We start from the raw sequence: 17,817 nt of genomic DNA on the forward strand, positions 1-17,817 counted from the left end.
GAAAGGAAAAACGAGGGGCGGAGAGTGGAGCGCAGAGAGGACATAGAGAGCAGAGGGATAGATTAACAGGAAGGAAGAGTAGAGGGAAAAAGAAAGGAGGGGAGAGGACAGTGGTGACAGGGGATGGAGAGAAAGAGGAAAGGAGTGAGAGACGTGAGGAAGATTGTAATTTCTTCCCTTTCGACCACTTTAATTACTAAAACCCTCCTCAAGGAAAAAATATCGTAGTTAAGTGTAAATATTGAGCAAAAAATGAAAACGATACAATGAACAATTTAATTCTAAAAAAAATTTGAAAAAACTGCGATATTTATATTTGCTCTTTGATCCCACAGTATACTTTCCTTTTATGAAAATAAATCAGCGGAGACACGCAATTATCCTAATCATAGGTGTAAATAGGTTGAACCCTTAGAGTGTGAGGGGGGCAAGGAATTTTTCATAGAAGGGAGGATGAAAGAACATGGGGAGGTTCATTTTTAAGTTGCCGTCTGTTAAGAAGATTCAATACTTTAAACATCATTTTGTTAGCCTCAACGTCGGTTGATTGTCTCATAGGCAAGGGGTCCATTAGTGAATTATCGCAAGGGACTACTTATCATTGAAACCTATTGAGACTTTGTGATTTGATTATGAAATTTGATAGAAAAGACAATGCAATTCTGTCGGCAAAGTTTTCAGTCAAAGCGGGTTGCACCATAGAAAATTCGAAGGGCTGTCAAATTGATAAGGGAGAGAGAGAGGGAGAGAAAGAGAGAGAGAGAGAGAGAGAGAGAGAGAGATAGTTTCCTGTTGCCTTATGGTAAAAAGTGTGCTTCAAATTCATTTGTTTACGTTTTTAACATTTTTTTTAAACAATATAATCGTATTATCTCTGCACAGAAGACTAGCTAGGGTTTTCAGCACTCGGGAATAATTTCGTTTTTTCACTCTCCCCCCCCACTGTTATTACAACAATAAAATAAGCAAAATATAGTTGATTTTTAGGCCAAAACACAATCAGTTATGAGCCCCCTCAGAGCGTACGACCGGGCACAATCGTCTCCCATGATCCCCTTAGCTATACCGCTGTAAGTATGTCAGAAAAGGGAAGCGGAATAACCCCGTCATTTCAATATCTGATTGGTTCTCCTGTGCTCCTTCAACTTGGAAACCTTGAGCTAGTAAATATAAAGAAAAACGAAATTCTCTCTGACTTGTCTAATAAAAAGAACGAAATGGTGATTCAGAAGATTTGTGACCAGTAGTCTCTCTTTTTCCTGGTGATAAGAACGGAAGATATAGAAGGGCATCGTTCTTATCTATCATGGTCGTGGCATCCGCCGCCATCTGGTCAAGAACGAGCTCTGCCAATAATTAACCGAAAATTTAAAAATATGTTTCGAAAAAAAAACTGCCAATTGAGGGAAATATGTCATTTAAAACTAATATAGGAATCATAATTATTATTTCGATTAATATTAATTGTAAAAGTTTCAAAAAAAAAATTAAAGGACTTTTGGAAAATAGCCTGAAACCCCTCAAAATGGTGCCGAAGCGGAATGAAAACTGCGTCTGCGCATGAAATCTGCATCTTCGGAATCTAGACACCCGCTTGGAAAAGTATGGGAAGGACTGATGTTTCTCCGTCTTTTCTGCTTTTTTCGGCCCCGCTAGTGGGGCACTGAAATGCCATAGAAAGATGCTTAAGGTTTAATTTGAAAGCTAATTTTTATATCTACGTGATGTTTGCAAGTAACAAAACATAATATTAAAATAAATACAATTTTTTACAAAAGTATTGATTTACTCGGTAATTTGGGAAGGATGCAAGTCCTATCGGTAATTAAAAATTTGTATGTATTCAAATATAAATACAAAACAAGGTTTTGAAAGCCAGCTTTTAATGTTGTAAAAAAACCTGATTAAAAATAAGGATTTTCTAATATCTTAGTTCGCAAAAATTGGGAAAAGCTAGGGGGTAAAAATCATTTAACTCCTCGCGAAGACTATACTCCGTTTTCCCAATAATCTACTTGTAGCAAACATTAAATCAGTTACAAAACCGCTTATCAGGTAGGCCTATCAATTTCAAAACCGAAATTCAAGTATAAGAATCACTTACACACATAAAGAAACAGCACGACTACTTTGAAATGTGATTAATGATTTAGACTTAATTGCGTCATCAGACTTGATGCGTGATCAAAATTTGAGACTATGGAGAAAATACGTGATTCAAATAGTTTTCCATGTTTTGATTGATTTGAAATTTTTGCAGAGTCAAACAGGTAAATGGGTGGTGCTGGGTGGGTGTTTACAAATCTTTATTGTGCAGTCATTCTAAATCACATCATGAATGCATGTATGTATTTTAAGATTCATTCTAGTTTGTTTTTATGGAATATACTAGGCTGCTAAGAATAGAGGGTTAGTGCAAGGTTTGCTATGAATAGAGTACCCATAGTCTAGTTAGTCTGCTGAAGCATGTTTTTTGGACCATTCTGGAAATAACAATAAAATTTAGTCTGGAATCAATAGAAATAAAAGATAATAAAAATGTGACAAAAACTGTGAGATGTAGTTTTGGTCCGTGAAATGACATCCACATCTTTTGCTATTTCAATTCGATAATTTTGGTTAAACTATGACATCAACATATAATTTTTTTCGAATGAGCCTGTTGTTTCCATTTAGTTTTTTTTGGCATTTTTTTTTTTTTTTGGCAAATCTCTCTTCTATCCCAAGAATCATTTCGACTTTTTTGTGGTTAGGATTATAAGATAAAACTGTGGTTTTTGTGGTTTTGCAATAACAATTACTATCAGAATGAAAACTTAAAATTAAACCGGGAAAAGACTGGCTCAAAAATTCCAAATAGACGTATAAAATGTTCAGCACTATCGTTTTCAATTGACATCAAACATTAATTTCAAAATGCGAATCCTCGGCTGTACTATTGATCCATTAATAGCCACATGTTTGAAAAACAACAGTCAGGATGAAATCATCTTCTTATTCTGTAGTTTTTAGGGCTTTCAATATTGGGGGTACGAATGAGGCGAATTTTGTTTTCTCGGTGAATGACTACTGAGTAAATTCTGTTATCAACGACTATCAAGATAATTTCGATTGTTTAACTAAATTTAAGTAAATGAGATAGTTTTCATATTTTCATAGTTTCATAGTTTCCTTAGTTGCAGTGAAACTATAACAAAAACATATTCAGAAGATTGCGAACTAAAAAGAATCTACGCTAAAAAAAAGAAAAAAAAAGAAGTTCGCATGTCGACACAAGAATGCTGTTGAATAGGTTATATGCCGATACTACTAAATTGCCTTTTTTATGTGTTAATCTGTTAATTCTGTTAATCTGTTAAAACCTGTTAATCTTGTTAGTTTTATCTCTCTTTGAATTAATAATCTATAGTGAACATTGAGATCACCTAGAAAAAGATTTAGTTCATGCCAACGTCCTACATATTTCACGTAAAAAAATATTTTCTTTCGAATATAATGAAAAGGCAGTTTAGTCAAACAATACTGTTTTAAGAAGTAGTTTACAGTTTTAAGTTATTTTACTGTTTTAAAAAGTAGAGTTAAGAGAAAGAGTCAAACCTTAGTGTAAAGAGCGGGGCATTGAGGAGGAAAAGCCCCTTTCATATACGGAGTAATTTCTGTTCGTTTTAAGTTTTAATGTCGCTCCTTACTTTCAGTTTAAAAAAAAACTTTTTTTTTATTTAATTTTATGGAAAATATCGACAAGATTTGTAATTATGGATTTGAACTAGTCCCCGAAACCGTACCGAAAACTGGCAGTGCACCCCTGAAAATATCTCAGTGTGCCGCTGCTGAAAAGGCTTCGGCGCGTCAACGTTATTCCACTGTCTATGGCATTGGCGAGAATTTTGGATTCCCCTCAAAATGTTTTTGAATTTACTTTTGTCTACTGCGGACTTTAGATTGTCTTTCGCTTGTTTCTATTCTATGCAGAATTAAAGTGTAGTTTTTTGCTTACAACAATAGTTTTCCCATCTCATGATGAATGTTGGGTAATCTTGTGCCAAGATTCCTTTTGTAACGGAAGCATTTTACTAAGGAAAGAGTAATACAGTTTGTCTCCCCATTCAACAATTCTCCCATACATAAATATCGCTACTATGATTGTTGCATCCAGGATCCTCCCGTTCTTTTCATAGGGCCATATATAGCTAAGTCCGTCCGTGGCCGAGTGGTTAACGCGCCGAACTCACGAGCGATGGGTCGCTGGTTCGAATCTCGGTGGTGCCGACCGTTTGGTTTAGGACGAGGGTTAGTGGCGTTTCCCCGTAAGACAAGCCAAAAGTCCACCCAGGTTCAAATGGGTACCTAGAGAAATCTAGGGAAAAGCACGGGAAAGCGTCGGATGGCTTGCCCCCAACCACGCATTGCACCCCGGCCGAGGGCTGAGAATCAGGAGATCGGCACCTGCGCTACGCGAACCCTAATCGGTTTGCATGCGAAAGTTTGCTTTTTTGCTTTTTGCTATATATAGCCGTAGGCTATAAACGAGAGTTTGGTGATTCTGTTGGTTTGTCATTTTAGGCTTAATTCTCGTCAAGTAAAAAAAAAGGAACTTTTACCTTCTTTGTCAAACTTTCATTTTGCTTCTTCGCAACCCATATTTTACACTTCTGCCCCATGGCACCAGATATACAGGATTTTTGAAAGTCAGTAAAACCCTTGAAAGTAACTGAACTCTTGCACTACGATCTCAGTTAACTCTGTATAAATACTCGTATAATTTACCACCTAATCCCCCGGGTCCATGGGATCTTTGAAGGTATTTCGGCTGGAATCATATTTTACCAAAAGTTTGTTAAGATTGTTCGCAACGTAGAATTTTCAGCCGGTATCCTCTTCTGTGCCCGTGGAAACAATTTGTCACAAGATGGCAGAAAAGCCACTGATGTGGCACAGTTTTTTTTACTTAAAAAGGCACTAGAACTTTTAATTTCCGTTCAAATGAGACTTTTCTCGATCTTTTGGTGACCATTGGTTCAGTGTGATCACCCCTAGGGAAAAAATCAGAAATTCCTCTCCAAAAAAGATCTGAAATTTTACATTTTTTCGTAGATAGGGACTGGAAACCTCTGTAAAAAGATTATTTGACATGTTGGATTGATCAATCAGATTCAAGAGGGGAGGCAAATTTTTTTGAAACTAGATTGAAAATTGAAAAATGAAAAAATTGATTGAAAAATTTGAAAAAATTGAAAAATTGAAAAAATTGAAAATTGAAAAGTAGTTTTTCTATCTTTAATAGGAATCTGACAATATATAAAAAGCGTAGTATTATTAGAGAACATTTGGAAGCAAATAAGTGTTACTGCAAACTTCTTAAGCCGATTTCATGCAATTTTGAAGTTTCGCTTCTGAAATACAAAAATGGTGCAAAAATCACAAAAGAACCATTTCTAATAAAATTTGGCATTTTTATCGACTTATATTTAGTCACCTTTTCAACTTTTCTTTTATAGCGTTGGTTCAAGCCCATGATCCTTTCCTTGTATTTTGATTCCTCTATTTTCCGTATTTTTATCAAGGTTTGAAGCAATTCTACATCCGTGGACGCATTATATTCAGTAAATCTACTGCGTTTGAGTTTGATATGTTCTTTACTTGTATAAAAATATTAAACAGTCTTTTTTCTGCAGTTTAAGAAATATATTCAGTATACAAGAAAAAACATCTGTGGAAAGTTTTAAAGTAGAAGCATCTTTAGGTAAGATTTTATTAGTCTAACCACCTGGTCGAAAATATTCTAAGGACATATTTGGATATATTTAATTATGTTGTTTACGTGTCAATTTGATTGTTTATTTCTTTGTCTTTTTTTGTGTTTTTGTATATGATGTATTCAGTATTTGGTCAAATGACCTTTAAGATAAATCTTCAGTAGCAAGACCCGTTTTGGTCATTTACCGTTGTTTTTTGAAAGTTTTCCTAGTCAAAATTCAGACATGTGCTATAATAAAAAAAAAACAAACAAAAAAACAAAAACAACGAAGATACGGGTTGGCTGCTGAATGTTTCAGATACCACTACACATCTGAGGGTTATGTTGCATAGGGAATTTAAAGATATCTTCATTCCCTACTGCGCACCATACGCAAATTATCATTTGCTATATAGTAATCCGAGCAAATCTATAACCGATGCCAACGCGCCCTAGAATGCTTTTCAGATATTGGCGAACTGAGTCTTTTGTTCCCCCCCATGGCTAAAATAACTCTGCCACTTTACGGTCTCTTAGTTTCTAAGCTACTGTGATCTAATCTAATCACTCCCAAAGAGGGAGTGATCGCACTTCTCTCTTCGGGATCTCTTTCGTTTTATTTGGGATCCCTCCCAAAGACAATCTTCTAAAGAGTGCATAGAAATGTGGATAAAAGCGTTGAAAACAGGATCTTATGGCCTTTTCATGGCTCTACAGCGTTACGACATTACTGTATATTGTGCGGCCTTGTTATATTTTCAATGCATATTATCACTTGAAAGTCACGTGGACATGTTGTTCTTGTGTACAACTACTCTGTTTTTATTAGTAAATTTGTATAAATAATTGAGTTATATATGCATCATTGTATTATTTTCGTTTGGGCATCTTCATTATAATGATAGGGATATTACTTACCTTCAATTGATATTCCGAGCACGACTAGATATTTTACATTATGGCCCTTATATTAGTCATCTTCTTATCGACTATTTCTTGAACAGCCCATAGCCCTTCAAGTTTTTAAACATTTTAGAGGAGCCGTACAGTTTTACAAAGCATACTATTTACCATTAACTATGCATATTACATTACTCTGATAAATTTCTAATGTGTTACGATAGTATTTTAAGTTTATATTTAGGCTACTGGTTGAAACCGTGTGTTCCAAGCTATATATTGTTTATACTTGTCGATAAAAATGGAATTATGCAGGACGTCAATTTAAATAATGTATCTAATTCAGAATAAGGAGTCTTCGCCTCTGTTTGTCTTCATAATGTAATCTTATCATCGACCAATCAGAATGAAGTTTGAAGGCAGAATTTTCAAATCAGGAAAGAAGAAAGTTTGGAACAATAGTTTCCTCCATTGTGCTCTGAATTTTCAAACAGCGATATCACAATTTAAATTGTGTGATTTGGCAGCACAAGCAGGGCATCGAAATTGACGTAGATCTTGAGCCATTCATAGACTTCAGCTTTTTTATTCAGATGTTTTATCTCTTTAAACCTTTTAACTCTTTCTAGACTGGAAAATTTATAGCATCCTTGTCGGTTTCCTTTTCTGTTTCTCTCTCTTGCTCTGTTTATGGTACATCCTCAAAAGTGAAACGCAAGAAAAATAAAATGACCAGTTTTTGCCTAAAACTAAGTATTCTGTATTTATTAGACGTATACGACAGTATTTTATTTGTAAAACTAGATTGTAGTAGAGTCACCCAAAAATAGTTATTATCCAAAACAAATTTAAAGAAAAACGGAAAATTAGTAGAAATTTGGAGCCTAAAAAAGTTTAAGGTAAAAAATTACAAACAATAAAAATGAAAGAATCTACTAGTCCCCCCACCGAAAAAAAAAGAAAAAAAAGCACGCTTTTTACCCTACGATATTTTTACTTGATTAACTCTTTTTAGACTGGAAAATTTATAGCATCCTTGGCGGTTACCAAAATACCGGTTACCATAACCAAAATACCGTGTTATAGTTTATTCTAGTATTTGATTAGGATCTGTGCAGAAGTCTCAGCAAATTGGAGAACTGTATCAGTATTGGTCTAAAAGGGTTGCAGTTTCTTCTAGACTTTTAGGATATTTCACACTGGTCTTGGAAACGAATCAAGGGGTCTATAATTTGCATCATTTATTCAAATGAGTGGTGCAAATTGGGGAGGGGGAGATCGTCCCCTGGATTTTATTGATCACTTAGATTTCGAAAAATATTTTTTTTTGTATTTTTGTTGGAAAAATGGAAAAAGACAATATTTTTGTATTTAAAATAATTTACCCTCCCCTCCTGCTTATTCCATGAACTGGCACCCTTGACTCAGGCATGATTCTGAAAAGGTTTCTTATATGCAAGTAGGATTGATACGACGGTAAAAGACAGTTGTGTTTCTTTGCATAGTTATGTTACATTTATCCATTATGGTATTTAACGTTCATTGAATAGTTACTGATAAGCTATACAGAAATTAAATGAAATTATAAGCAAAATCATAATTAGCATCATTGGGCTAGCATCGCTTCAACAAAGTCCCCACACGTTTGAATAAATGTATCCATGTGGGTCTTAAAGGGGCTGTAAACCCTTCTAGGCTGCAAGGTTCTTACGCCAATCTCGATTGTTATTACAGTTCTTAGCTCTGACTGTTGGTGTGATATAAGTTCTTCTGTTGCGCAAAGAACTTCGCTGAGCTTTGTAATTCTTTAATCCTAAAGGCTAACACTTTTTCAGGACGACCTCCTGGTTTCATATTAGCAAGGTAGAAGCAGTGTTGCCATTGTTTCTGGTGAAGGTAAATTTTAGCTTTTTGAAAAAAAATGTAAAACATATGAAGTGGAACAGACAACAAATATTTCAAATGAACTATCTGCCCATAATCCAATAGCCAACTCATGACGCTCTGCTATAGCAAATAGGGTGGCTATACAACTTTTTGAAAAAAAGGATTCTCCCCGAAAGTTTTTCCGTTCACTTTTTTCAAGATGGAAAACTTGAACGCTCTAGGCTTCAGAAAGTTGTTGTTCGTACGTACTAAAGTTAAAAATTTTACAAAATTTAGAATGTTTTTTTCTCTTATTCTTCTGAATATTGACAGAGACATCTTCCATGACATCAATTCCAGATGTGTAGATATTTAAATTTTGGCTTACCGCTTGAACAGAAATTTACATAAGAGATATTTGCCGAGAAATCTTCCTTATTTTAAACATTTTTTAATGCAAACTGTCTTTGCTTAGTAATTCCAAAGCTGTTAGGAGTAACAATGTCCCAAATGAGTGGAAAAATATACTTTTCTCAGTAATTAAAAAAAAAAGTAAGAATAGAAAAGGTTTGTTAGAAAATTCATTATTTTGGAGTCAGTAACCTAATATGAATACGTTTTACCCAACAAAACGATTTTGAACTATATTAAGTTTATTTGAGATCAAGAAAAAAAAAATCAGCCCAGTTTATTTTTGAAAAATCGTAACTCGTTTCTTAAAAGTAAGAGCCAATCCTATTAATTCTTCTGAATATCAATAAATCAAGAAAAGGTTTTAGTACTTAACAGAAAAATCTTATAATCAGTCTTCAATATGCGTCTATAACGATTTATATCAATTGTGACGTAGGTTGCAGTGTAGATCTGAGTTTGTTTCTATAGTTGAAATACAGTGAAAATTTTATCAAGTTTTTTCTTAATTACGTTTTGGTTAATTTAGATTATAGTTGCCGGTTTTAACCATTTTTTCAGGTTTAATCTTTTTTTCTTTATTTTTAGTGAACTTTCCCATCTGCAAAGTGTTTGCATAATATAACCTAAGTTGTTTTGTTTTAAATTCCAAATTCGATATCACTAATGGTCCTCCACGTGAGGTTGTTAGTTTTTCAGATTTGACGGCTGTTAACGAGGGGAAAATTACGATCGAATTTTTGAATTAAGATTAAAACTATGCGACACGAAAGTAATAATAATTTCTAAAAGATAAAAGTCGCTTTAAGAAAACAATATAAAGATTCAAGAATTATCCGATGGATAGATAGATCTGTATATTTGAAAAGCCCAAGGGTCATATACACAATGAAAAATTCCTGTAAAACAAGGAGATCCCTAACATAATAAGCTAAAAAACGAAGACTGCCTAATCTGTAGACCAAATAACTCGGTCATGTAAATTAAAAAAAAAAATAACTATAAACGCACCAACTCGAATTATTGAAGTTGGGTTAATACTTCGTAGAACACCAGGAAGCAGCAAATCAATCCCATGTAAACATTTTCATCTTAAATCAGAGAGCACCGGGAACTTCTCGAAAAAAATGGTCCAAATCTGTATCTTCTTAAAAAGGGGACAGGAATACCCCCCTTCAGGAAGCACTCTTTTTATCAAACAGCTTTGGCCTGCTCCGGATTAGAAGACAAATTGCCCTAAGTTGAATTCATCGTAATACTGAGTATGCATACTACAAAGAATTTATTTTACTTTAAGCTTTCACTCATTGTCAAATTATGGTGATTTGAAATCGATTTAAACATTTTTATTGGAAACATAATATAAGTTTTAATAATTATATGCTTAAGCAACTCCTCTCCGGTATAAAAGTCTCGGAAAAATTAAGACACATCACAGCCACCAATGAACAGTTTTCAATGAAACAACAACGGTTTTCCTTGTTTTTTAAGATGTTTGGCTCAAAAACTTCAATTTAGGGTTTTCAAACATGACGATTCGGCCACCATTTTTGAGGAGTTTTAACAACTTTTTCAACATTTTCGAAAATTTGAGTTCTCTGTTTTTTACTATTAAGCTGTCTTTAATGAGTCACCGTAAGATGAAGAATCTTTTTTCATTTGACTTTTTTTAGAACGTGTTTTTAAACGTTCGACAACAATGGGCAGTATGTCGTGTTTTATTAGGTTGCAGCTACTGCTGCAAACATGATATAAACAGAAATAATTTTTACCCAATTAATCTTTACCCAAAGTATTTACCAACCGTTTACCTTACAGAGCCGAGTCACTGACCCCCATTCCATGCTAAAGAATCAGCGACTCCATGACTTGAACTCCTGTCCTTTGCAGATCGAACTCGACCTGCGTCGAGCTTATTTCTAGCTTTGCATGGTCACTTATTTTTTTATTTTTTTTGAATTACCAAAGCCAAGAGGGTTGTCGAGATTTTTTATTTTTATTTTGCCAGGAAAGTTTAATTGGAGTTTAATATTTTTATATTTTACATCATGAGTAGATTCCCGTAATCTTTTTTATTTTACACATAGTCTCTTCCACAATTAATGAAAGACGACTCCATGACTCGAACTCCTGCCCTTATGGACACAGGATTGCATATTCAGCACGCCAACCACTCGGCTAGTGCTGCACATTAAGCTGCCATTATGAGCACAATTATAGAAAAGTAATAATTATGATCCTTTAATAACTATTGGAACTTGTCCTTATCCATTAAACTATACATCAAGTCCTAACTGGCTTACATTGGTACATTGTGATAATAAATTTATTCATGTAGAAACCGGTGACTGATTTGAACTTAGCGTGGGATGAAAGAGTTCATTAATTATTATTATTAGGACAGTTAGCAGAAAAGGTTATCTGAACCAGACTATTTGTGAAGTGAGACTAAGTATCCCAGCTACTATTAGGGAAGGGGGTCCATTTCTATTTGGGCCTTTTTTGGGCGAGAATTCAGTTTCATTTTTGTCTCTTATACCAAAATGTTTTCCGTATCAGAATCGGATGTGGTGGCAAGTGAAAGAGGTTTCTGTTGAGCAATTTTGGTGTCTGGGAATGCTCAGTTATTTGGGAGGAAACCTTCTTACCATTTACCCTTCATTCACCATTTTGCTGTTCCTGTCTGGGTGTTTTTTCTTCTTTTTTTCTTTTTGGGTTTGTCAGTTTATACCAACTTACGGGTTCTAGACTATATTGTACACAGTTTTTCCTTTTGTACTAAGCACGGCTCTGCAGGGGTCTGGACCAAACAATTACATTTTTTTTTTTGGTTTTAAATCTGATAATTTTTCCTTGTTTATCTTTTCCAAAAATTTTTCTTACGTCATATTTAGCTAGTGTTGCCTTAAACGTATTTACTCTTTTTTTGGGCGGGTCGGGGAGGGGGGAGTTACGGGCATACCTTAGCGGGGGAGATGATTCTCTAAATAATATCAAGGATATTTACCCATAGCGGTTGTCAGATCATAACCAAGCTTAGTAAGTCTAAACAGTTGATGTTCTACTTATTCATTTGACAAGCCACAAGGAGGGGGTATCAAACGTCCAATTACAACCATCATTCGTAGGAAGTCTGGAAGAGACTCATAGTCGCTCCTTTCTAGGGTCTGTACCCCATTTAAACCTTTGTTCTTAGGTGATTTGGGGTTTCAAAATCCCATGTCATCATTCTAATTATAAGATGGGCTGACAGAACTCAGCCAAAAGTCAACTTCTATATACCAACGGTCAACGTTGACAAAGGTCAACGATTATATCATTAGTTTTTGGTGTCTGTTCTCGATTTGATCTCTCTACGTTATTCCAATCTGCATCCGTCGTATATTACCCGAATTTCGTAGGGATCAGAAACCAAAGTTCTTGTGTCTTTGGGGTGGTTTGAGACAAATTCAATAGATAACAGAACTGTGGCTCTTGGAAGTAAGTGCCATATGAGCTTAAAGGTTGTGTTTTTTTGGGAGAGGGGGGGGGCAAAGTTGGGTCTTTACATTTGTAGACCCTCCTTTACTTGGGTTTAAGTGTTACGTATTAGAATAAAAACCTTTTTGATGCAGAGATCCGTGAAAAGCAGTCTTCAGTGCTTTTGTTTCGTACTCATAATTTTATTTCTAAACATTGCGTAGTTTCACACTAAATTATAAAAATGAGACAAAAAACTACAGTTCTGTTTTCCGTGGAAGACAATGTTGGAAGTGTTGCTTCGTAACTCTAAAATTCACAGTTGCTGCAAAACCTTACGGGTTGCACCGTGAGTCTAATTTTAGTTTTCAATCCCTTTGCCCAGAACTCACTTCACTTAAAGGGTTTTTTTTTCTTCTTTTGGTAAAATCGCAGCATTGTGCAGCATCTATCCGACAGCTGTAGAAGGAAAAAAATTCGACTCAGTCAAAAAGCCACTTTTTAGCCATTGTGTGACCCAGGCTTAAGAATATACGACATACGGGAATAGATATTATGTATCTACTTGTAATAGCTCATTTCAGTTTGTAGTAAGAAGCAAGGGGACTTCATATATCTTGTAATCAATCTATCGATACCGTTAAGGACGGTATCTAAATTATGTCAGATATTCCGAATTATGTAAGGTATAGGCTAGTTTGTTTACTAATATGCGTTTACGAGGAGAAATGACAACAGTGACATTCACTATTTGCATGGCGCATGTATATGAGGCTATATATAATTGAGTATTCAAAATCGTGTTCAAGATTATCTATCTTTAATTTCTTTTTTGTGTTTGATTTTTTGTCTGTGATTCTTCCTATTGGCTTCAGTAGATTTTCTTACAGTCTACTGTTTTCCGAGTTCTTTTTTGAATGTCAGCCCCTCCCCCTCTGAAAGAATTTGTGACATAAGTGACGGTATCCTTGTTCCTATAAATTATTGGGATAAAAAACACATCCAATTTGCTCAAATTTACTGTTGGAAGTGTGTAGGAAATATAGTTTAAAAAAATTATTGTGTTGCAGCTTTAGCGGATAACACCATTGTTGTTGGTTTTTATTAGCGTCATTGTTCCATTAGTATTTTTTTCTGGTTGTTAGTTTATTCTAGTCTCATGATTTTTTTTTTTTACTGTTTAGTTCTAGTGGTATATTTGTTATAAGTATTGCATTTCTTATGGTCTGCGATTAATCATCTGATAGAAACTTTTGTTTTAAGTTCTGTTTCAATACAAATGACTGTCTAATATTTTTCAGTGTCATATCTTTGAAATTTTGATTTTTTTTTGTTCTGCAATGGTCACAATTGATTTTACCACATACCCACATGCTACATACTAGACACACCACATGCCAGACACACCTCATATCAGACACATTCGCTTTTAAGTACTAATTTGCTGTTACTTTTCTTTTTAGCTTCTTTGGGTAGATATCAAATTCAACAGTATGTGTTGCACTTATTACCAGCCTTCACAGCTGGTGTGCACATGCTATCCCAGACAACCGTTGGAGCCACACCTGATCATAAGTAAGTCATCGTCAACTTTTAATAAGCATGGAGCACAAGTTTTCAAGTCTCTGGAAGGGCTAGGGCTGATAATCAAAATTGATCAAATCCAAGTATGCCATACGGCCATAATTCACGTGTTTTGCGGAATAATTTTTAAGGATAAGTTCAGTCACACGAATTGGTTTTTTTTTGGTTTTTAATTTTCTTCTATAATACAAATGATTGTTTTTTTGGCGCTGTCATGTAAATACAATCTAGTTTTCCATAAAAGTTTGATTTCCCTGCTGCTGCCTTTTAAACATATGTTTTGGGGACATTATTTTCTTTTCTTTTTTAATTTGTTTAGATTCATTTGAAAGATTCAACAGTTCAACAAAGAAACAAACACAACTTAGAAACAATGGGTAAATTTTCTCAAGACAGTGGAATTCAATTCAGTGAATATTTCGGCCTTATGTGTAAGAGCCGTCTTCAGCACAACACATATATATATATATATATATATATATATATATATATATATATATATATATATATATATATATATATATATATATATATATATATATATATTCCCTGACTTCTCCGGCCTGTCGAGACGGTCGAAGGGAAACAAAGACAAATAAGCCTTAAAGACTGCAATCAGAAACAGAGTAAAATGATACTTTTTTCTTCTATACCGCTGGTTTACGTAGATTGCACAAATTGGTAATAATTACAAGATTAGTGTCATGCTGCAATTTTTTCCTGATTTAATAGGAAAGTCATAGGGAAAAAATATGCCGAAAAGAAAATAAAAGGAGAAATATCCACTGAATTGTGAAATCTATGATTATGAATCACAGGTCCTTTGAAAATTATGTTATTGAAATGTGTAATTTCAGAATATATTACCCAAGGTCCTTAATATTCCAGGGCCACCGTCTGAAAAATCGGCGGTGTTTGTTATTTTGTGTTTTTTCGTGATTTTCGTTAATTAAAAAATCAAATCAAATCCTAAAAAATTCGTGGGATGACGTATCTGCATATTAATTTTCATTCAAAAACATTTCGCATATATTTGTCCAAATGTTTTTATTCTTCAAGGGTATAATTTACACTTAACCTGTCTGTAAATAATGATGCCGTAGTCAAAAATCATTTCCCCAATTGGCTCAAATGACCTTCCGTGATTGGAGTTTTAACGATCTGTGTATAGACCATGGACATAGGAAAAATATCTCAAAGGCTATTTTCTCCATCTCCATCCCCATTTTCCACTCCATCCGCCTAAGAAAAAATTAAAAAATTCCACATATTTTTGTAAAAATCTTGAAGTAATCCTCATAGTTTTCATTTCTGTGTTTATGTTAATACTGTTTATGTTAATGACTACAAAACATAGATGAAATTTTATCACAAGGATAATGATTTGCATAATCGGATTAGAGCCAGACTGTTTATGCTTATGCAGCAAATTCTATTTTCCGTGCAATATCATTAGCAGAAGGCGGATAACCACATCTACAATTAAAAAATGTGAATCAAGATGTTTTTCTGTCTTTTCTAGATACACAAAACATCTGGTTTTTTTCCAAATCTACTTCTATAACCGTCTCTTGTATCTAGTATCTTCTTCTTCTGCGCAGTTTCTTATATTTATCTCTCTCATCCCTTCTCTTTGCATCCGGTACTAATGAAAGATCCTTTCACATAACCAAGGACTGGATGCATTTTTCCATTTAATTATAGAAGATGCAATTTATTTTTACGCAGATGATGATGATTAACTGCCAACAACGCAGCGAAATTGCTTTTACAATCAATTAAATTATGTAATGATTCATTTTTGGAGTTAATTGGATCTAGTCTTGCTGACGCTATATAACATGCCTCTGTACTTCTGATATTAAAAAATGAGGCTATCACGTAACCTCTTGGAGTGATTAAATAAAAAATAAGTTTTTTCAACTGAAAGTAAGGAGCGACATCAAAACTTAAAACGAACAGAAATTATTCCGTATATGAAAGGGGTTGTCCCCTCCTCAACGTCCCGCTCTTTACGCTAAAGTTTGACTCTTTGTCACAGTTCTACTTTTTAAAACAATAAAAAAACGTAAACGTAAAGAGCGGAATGTTGAGGAGGGGACAGCCCTTTCATATAGGTAATAATTTACGGAATGATCTAGGGTGTTTCCCCCTATTTTCTAAAATAAGGCGAATTTTCTCATGTTTCTAACTTTTGATCAGTAAGACTAAACTTGATGAAACATATATATTTAAAATCAGCACAAAAATACGATTCTTTTATTGTCATCATTGGTATCAAAATTCCGTTTTTTAGGGTTTCGGCTACTATTGAGCGGGTCGCTCCTTACTACAGTTCGTTAACACAAACTGTTTAAGTAATGAGTTTGTGCGCTTCTTGGAGCATCTATAGGCGCTCTTTATCCGCTTTTACGCTGATTAAATAAAAAAAACAAGTTTTTTTAAATGAAAGTAAGGAGCGACATTAAAACTTAAAACGAACAGAAATTACTCCGTATATGAAAGGGGCTTTTCCTCCTCGACACCCTGCTCTTTACATTAAAGTTTTTTATTGTTTTAAAAAGTAGAGTTGCGAGAAAGAATCAAACTTTAGTGCAAGGAGCGGGGTGTCGAGGAGGAAAAGCCCCTTTCATATACGGAGTAATTTCTGTTCGTTTTAAGTTTTAATGTCGCTCCTTACTTTCATTTAAAAAAACTTGTTTTTTTTTATTTAATTTCTGAAAGTTTTTGAATTAATGCATGTCTGATTTTGGCTCCCCGTACATAAATTACTAAAATGAAATTTGCATATTAATTCTTTTTTTGGCTAAATGGCTTTCTCTTAGATCAGACGATTTTGAGAAATAAGGGGTGGGGAAGGAGGTCTAGTTGCCCTCCAATTTTTCGGTTACTCAAAAAGGCAACTAGATATTTTAATTTTTAACGAACGTTTTTATTAGTGAAAAAAACGTAACTTATGAATTAACTTACGTAACAAACGTACATAACTTACGTAACTTACGTTACGTTTTATCCCAATTCTTTAAGAATGACCCCTGAATCAGAAAGGCCGTAGAATAAATAGTTGAAATTATTTAAAAATTTTTTAGCATAAAGAGCGAAGTATTTATCTCCTCCTAAATACCTCGCTCTTTATGCTAATGTATTTTTAGAACCCTTCATATGCTTAATAATCTCTGTTCGTTTTAAGTTTTAATGCTTCTCCTTACTTTCTATTGAAAAAACTTTTTCATGTTTATATTTTCATTGTTTTTTTTTATAGTAATGCTAGAAAGTCCTGCGCCCTTTTCATTGAATTTCTCTTCCCCCATGAAATACTCCTCCAAGGAAAGATCCTCCCATATAGCCCCCTCCCCTGGACCCCACACCCAAACCAAAAAAATCCCCCTGATAACGTCGGTACACTTCCCAGTAAGCATTACTGTATGTAAACATTGGTCAAAGTTTGTAACTTGCAGCCCCTTCCCCAGGGACTGTGGGGGGTAAGTCATCCCCAAAGACATAGTTATTATGGTTTTCGACTATGCGGAACAAAATGGCTATCTCAAAATTTTGATTTGTTGACTTTGGGAAAAAAATGAGCGTGGGAGGGGGCCTAGGTGCCCTCCAATTTTGTTGGTCACTTAAAAGGGCACTAGAACTTTTCATTTCCGTTAGAATGAGCCCTCTTGCAACATTCTAGGACTACTTGGTCGATGCGATGACCCCTGGGAGAAAAAAAAACATAAACAAACACGCACCCATGATCTGTCTTCTGGCAAAAAATACGAAATTCCACATTTTTGTAGATTGGACCTTGGAATTTTTTCTATAGGGTTCTCTGATACGCTGAATGCGATGATGTAATTTTCGTTAAGATC

At 34.5% G+C, this 17,817-nt stretch overlaps 1 protein-coding gene across 9 annotated transcripts in view; it reads left to right on the forward strand.

Moving 5' to 3' along the window:
• LOC136043891 (organic cation transporter protein-like) overlaps nt 1-17,817 on the forward strand; it is a 103,030-nt gene that overhangs the window by 27,223 nt on the left and 57,990 nt on the right. For 3 of the 9 annotated variants that reach the window (XR_010621746.1, XM_065728912.1, XM_065728913.1), the window contains exon 2: nt 13,837-13,948. Coding sequence is in view for 5 of the 9 variants with exons in the window: in XM_065728912.1 (XP_065584984.1) it covers nt 13,837-13,948 (112 nt within the window). In the remaining 4 variants the exon portion in view is untranslated. Of the gene's footprint in view, nt 1-2,259; nt 2,345-8,472; nt 8,534-13,836; nt 13,949-17,817 lie in introns of those variants that run through there. The other 6 variants (XM_065728915.1, XM_065728914.1, XR_010621748.1 and 3 more) reach the window with 4 other exon arrangements.

The sequence above is a fragment of the Artemia franciscana genome, chromosome 2 (assembly GCF_032884065.1).
Source record: "Artemia franciscana chromosome 2, ASM3288406v1, whole genome shotgun sequence".
Taxonomy (NCBI): Eukaryota; Metazoa; Arthropoda; class Branchiopoda; order Anostraca; family Artemiidae; genus Artemia; species Artemia franciscana.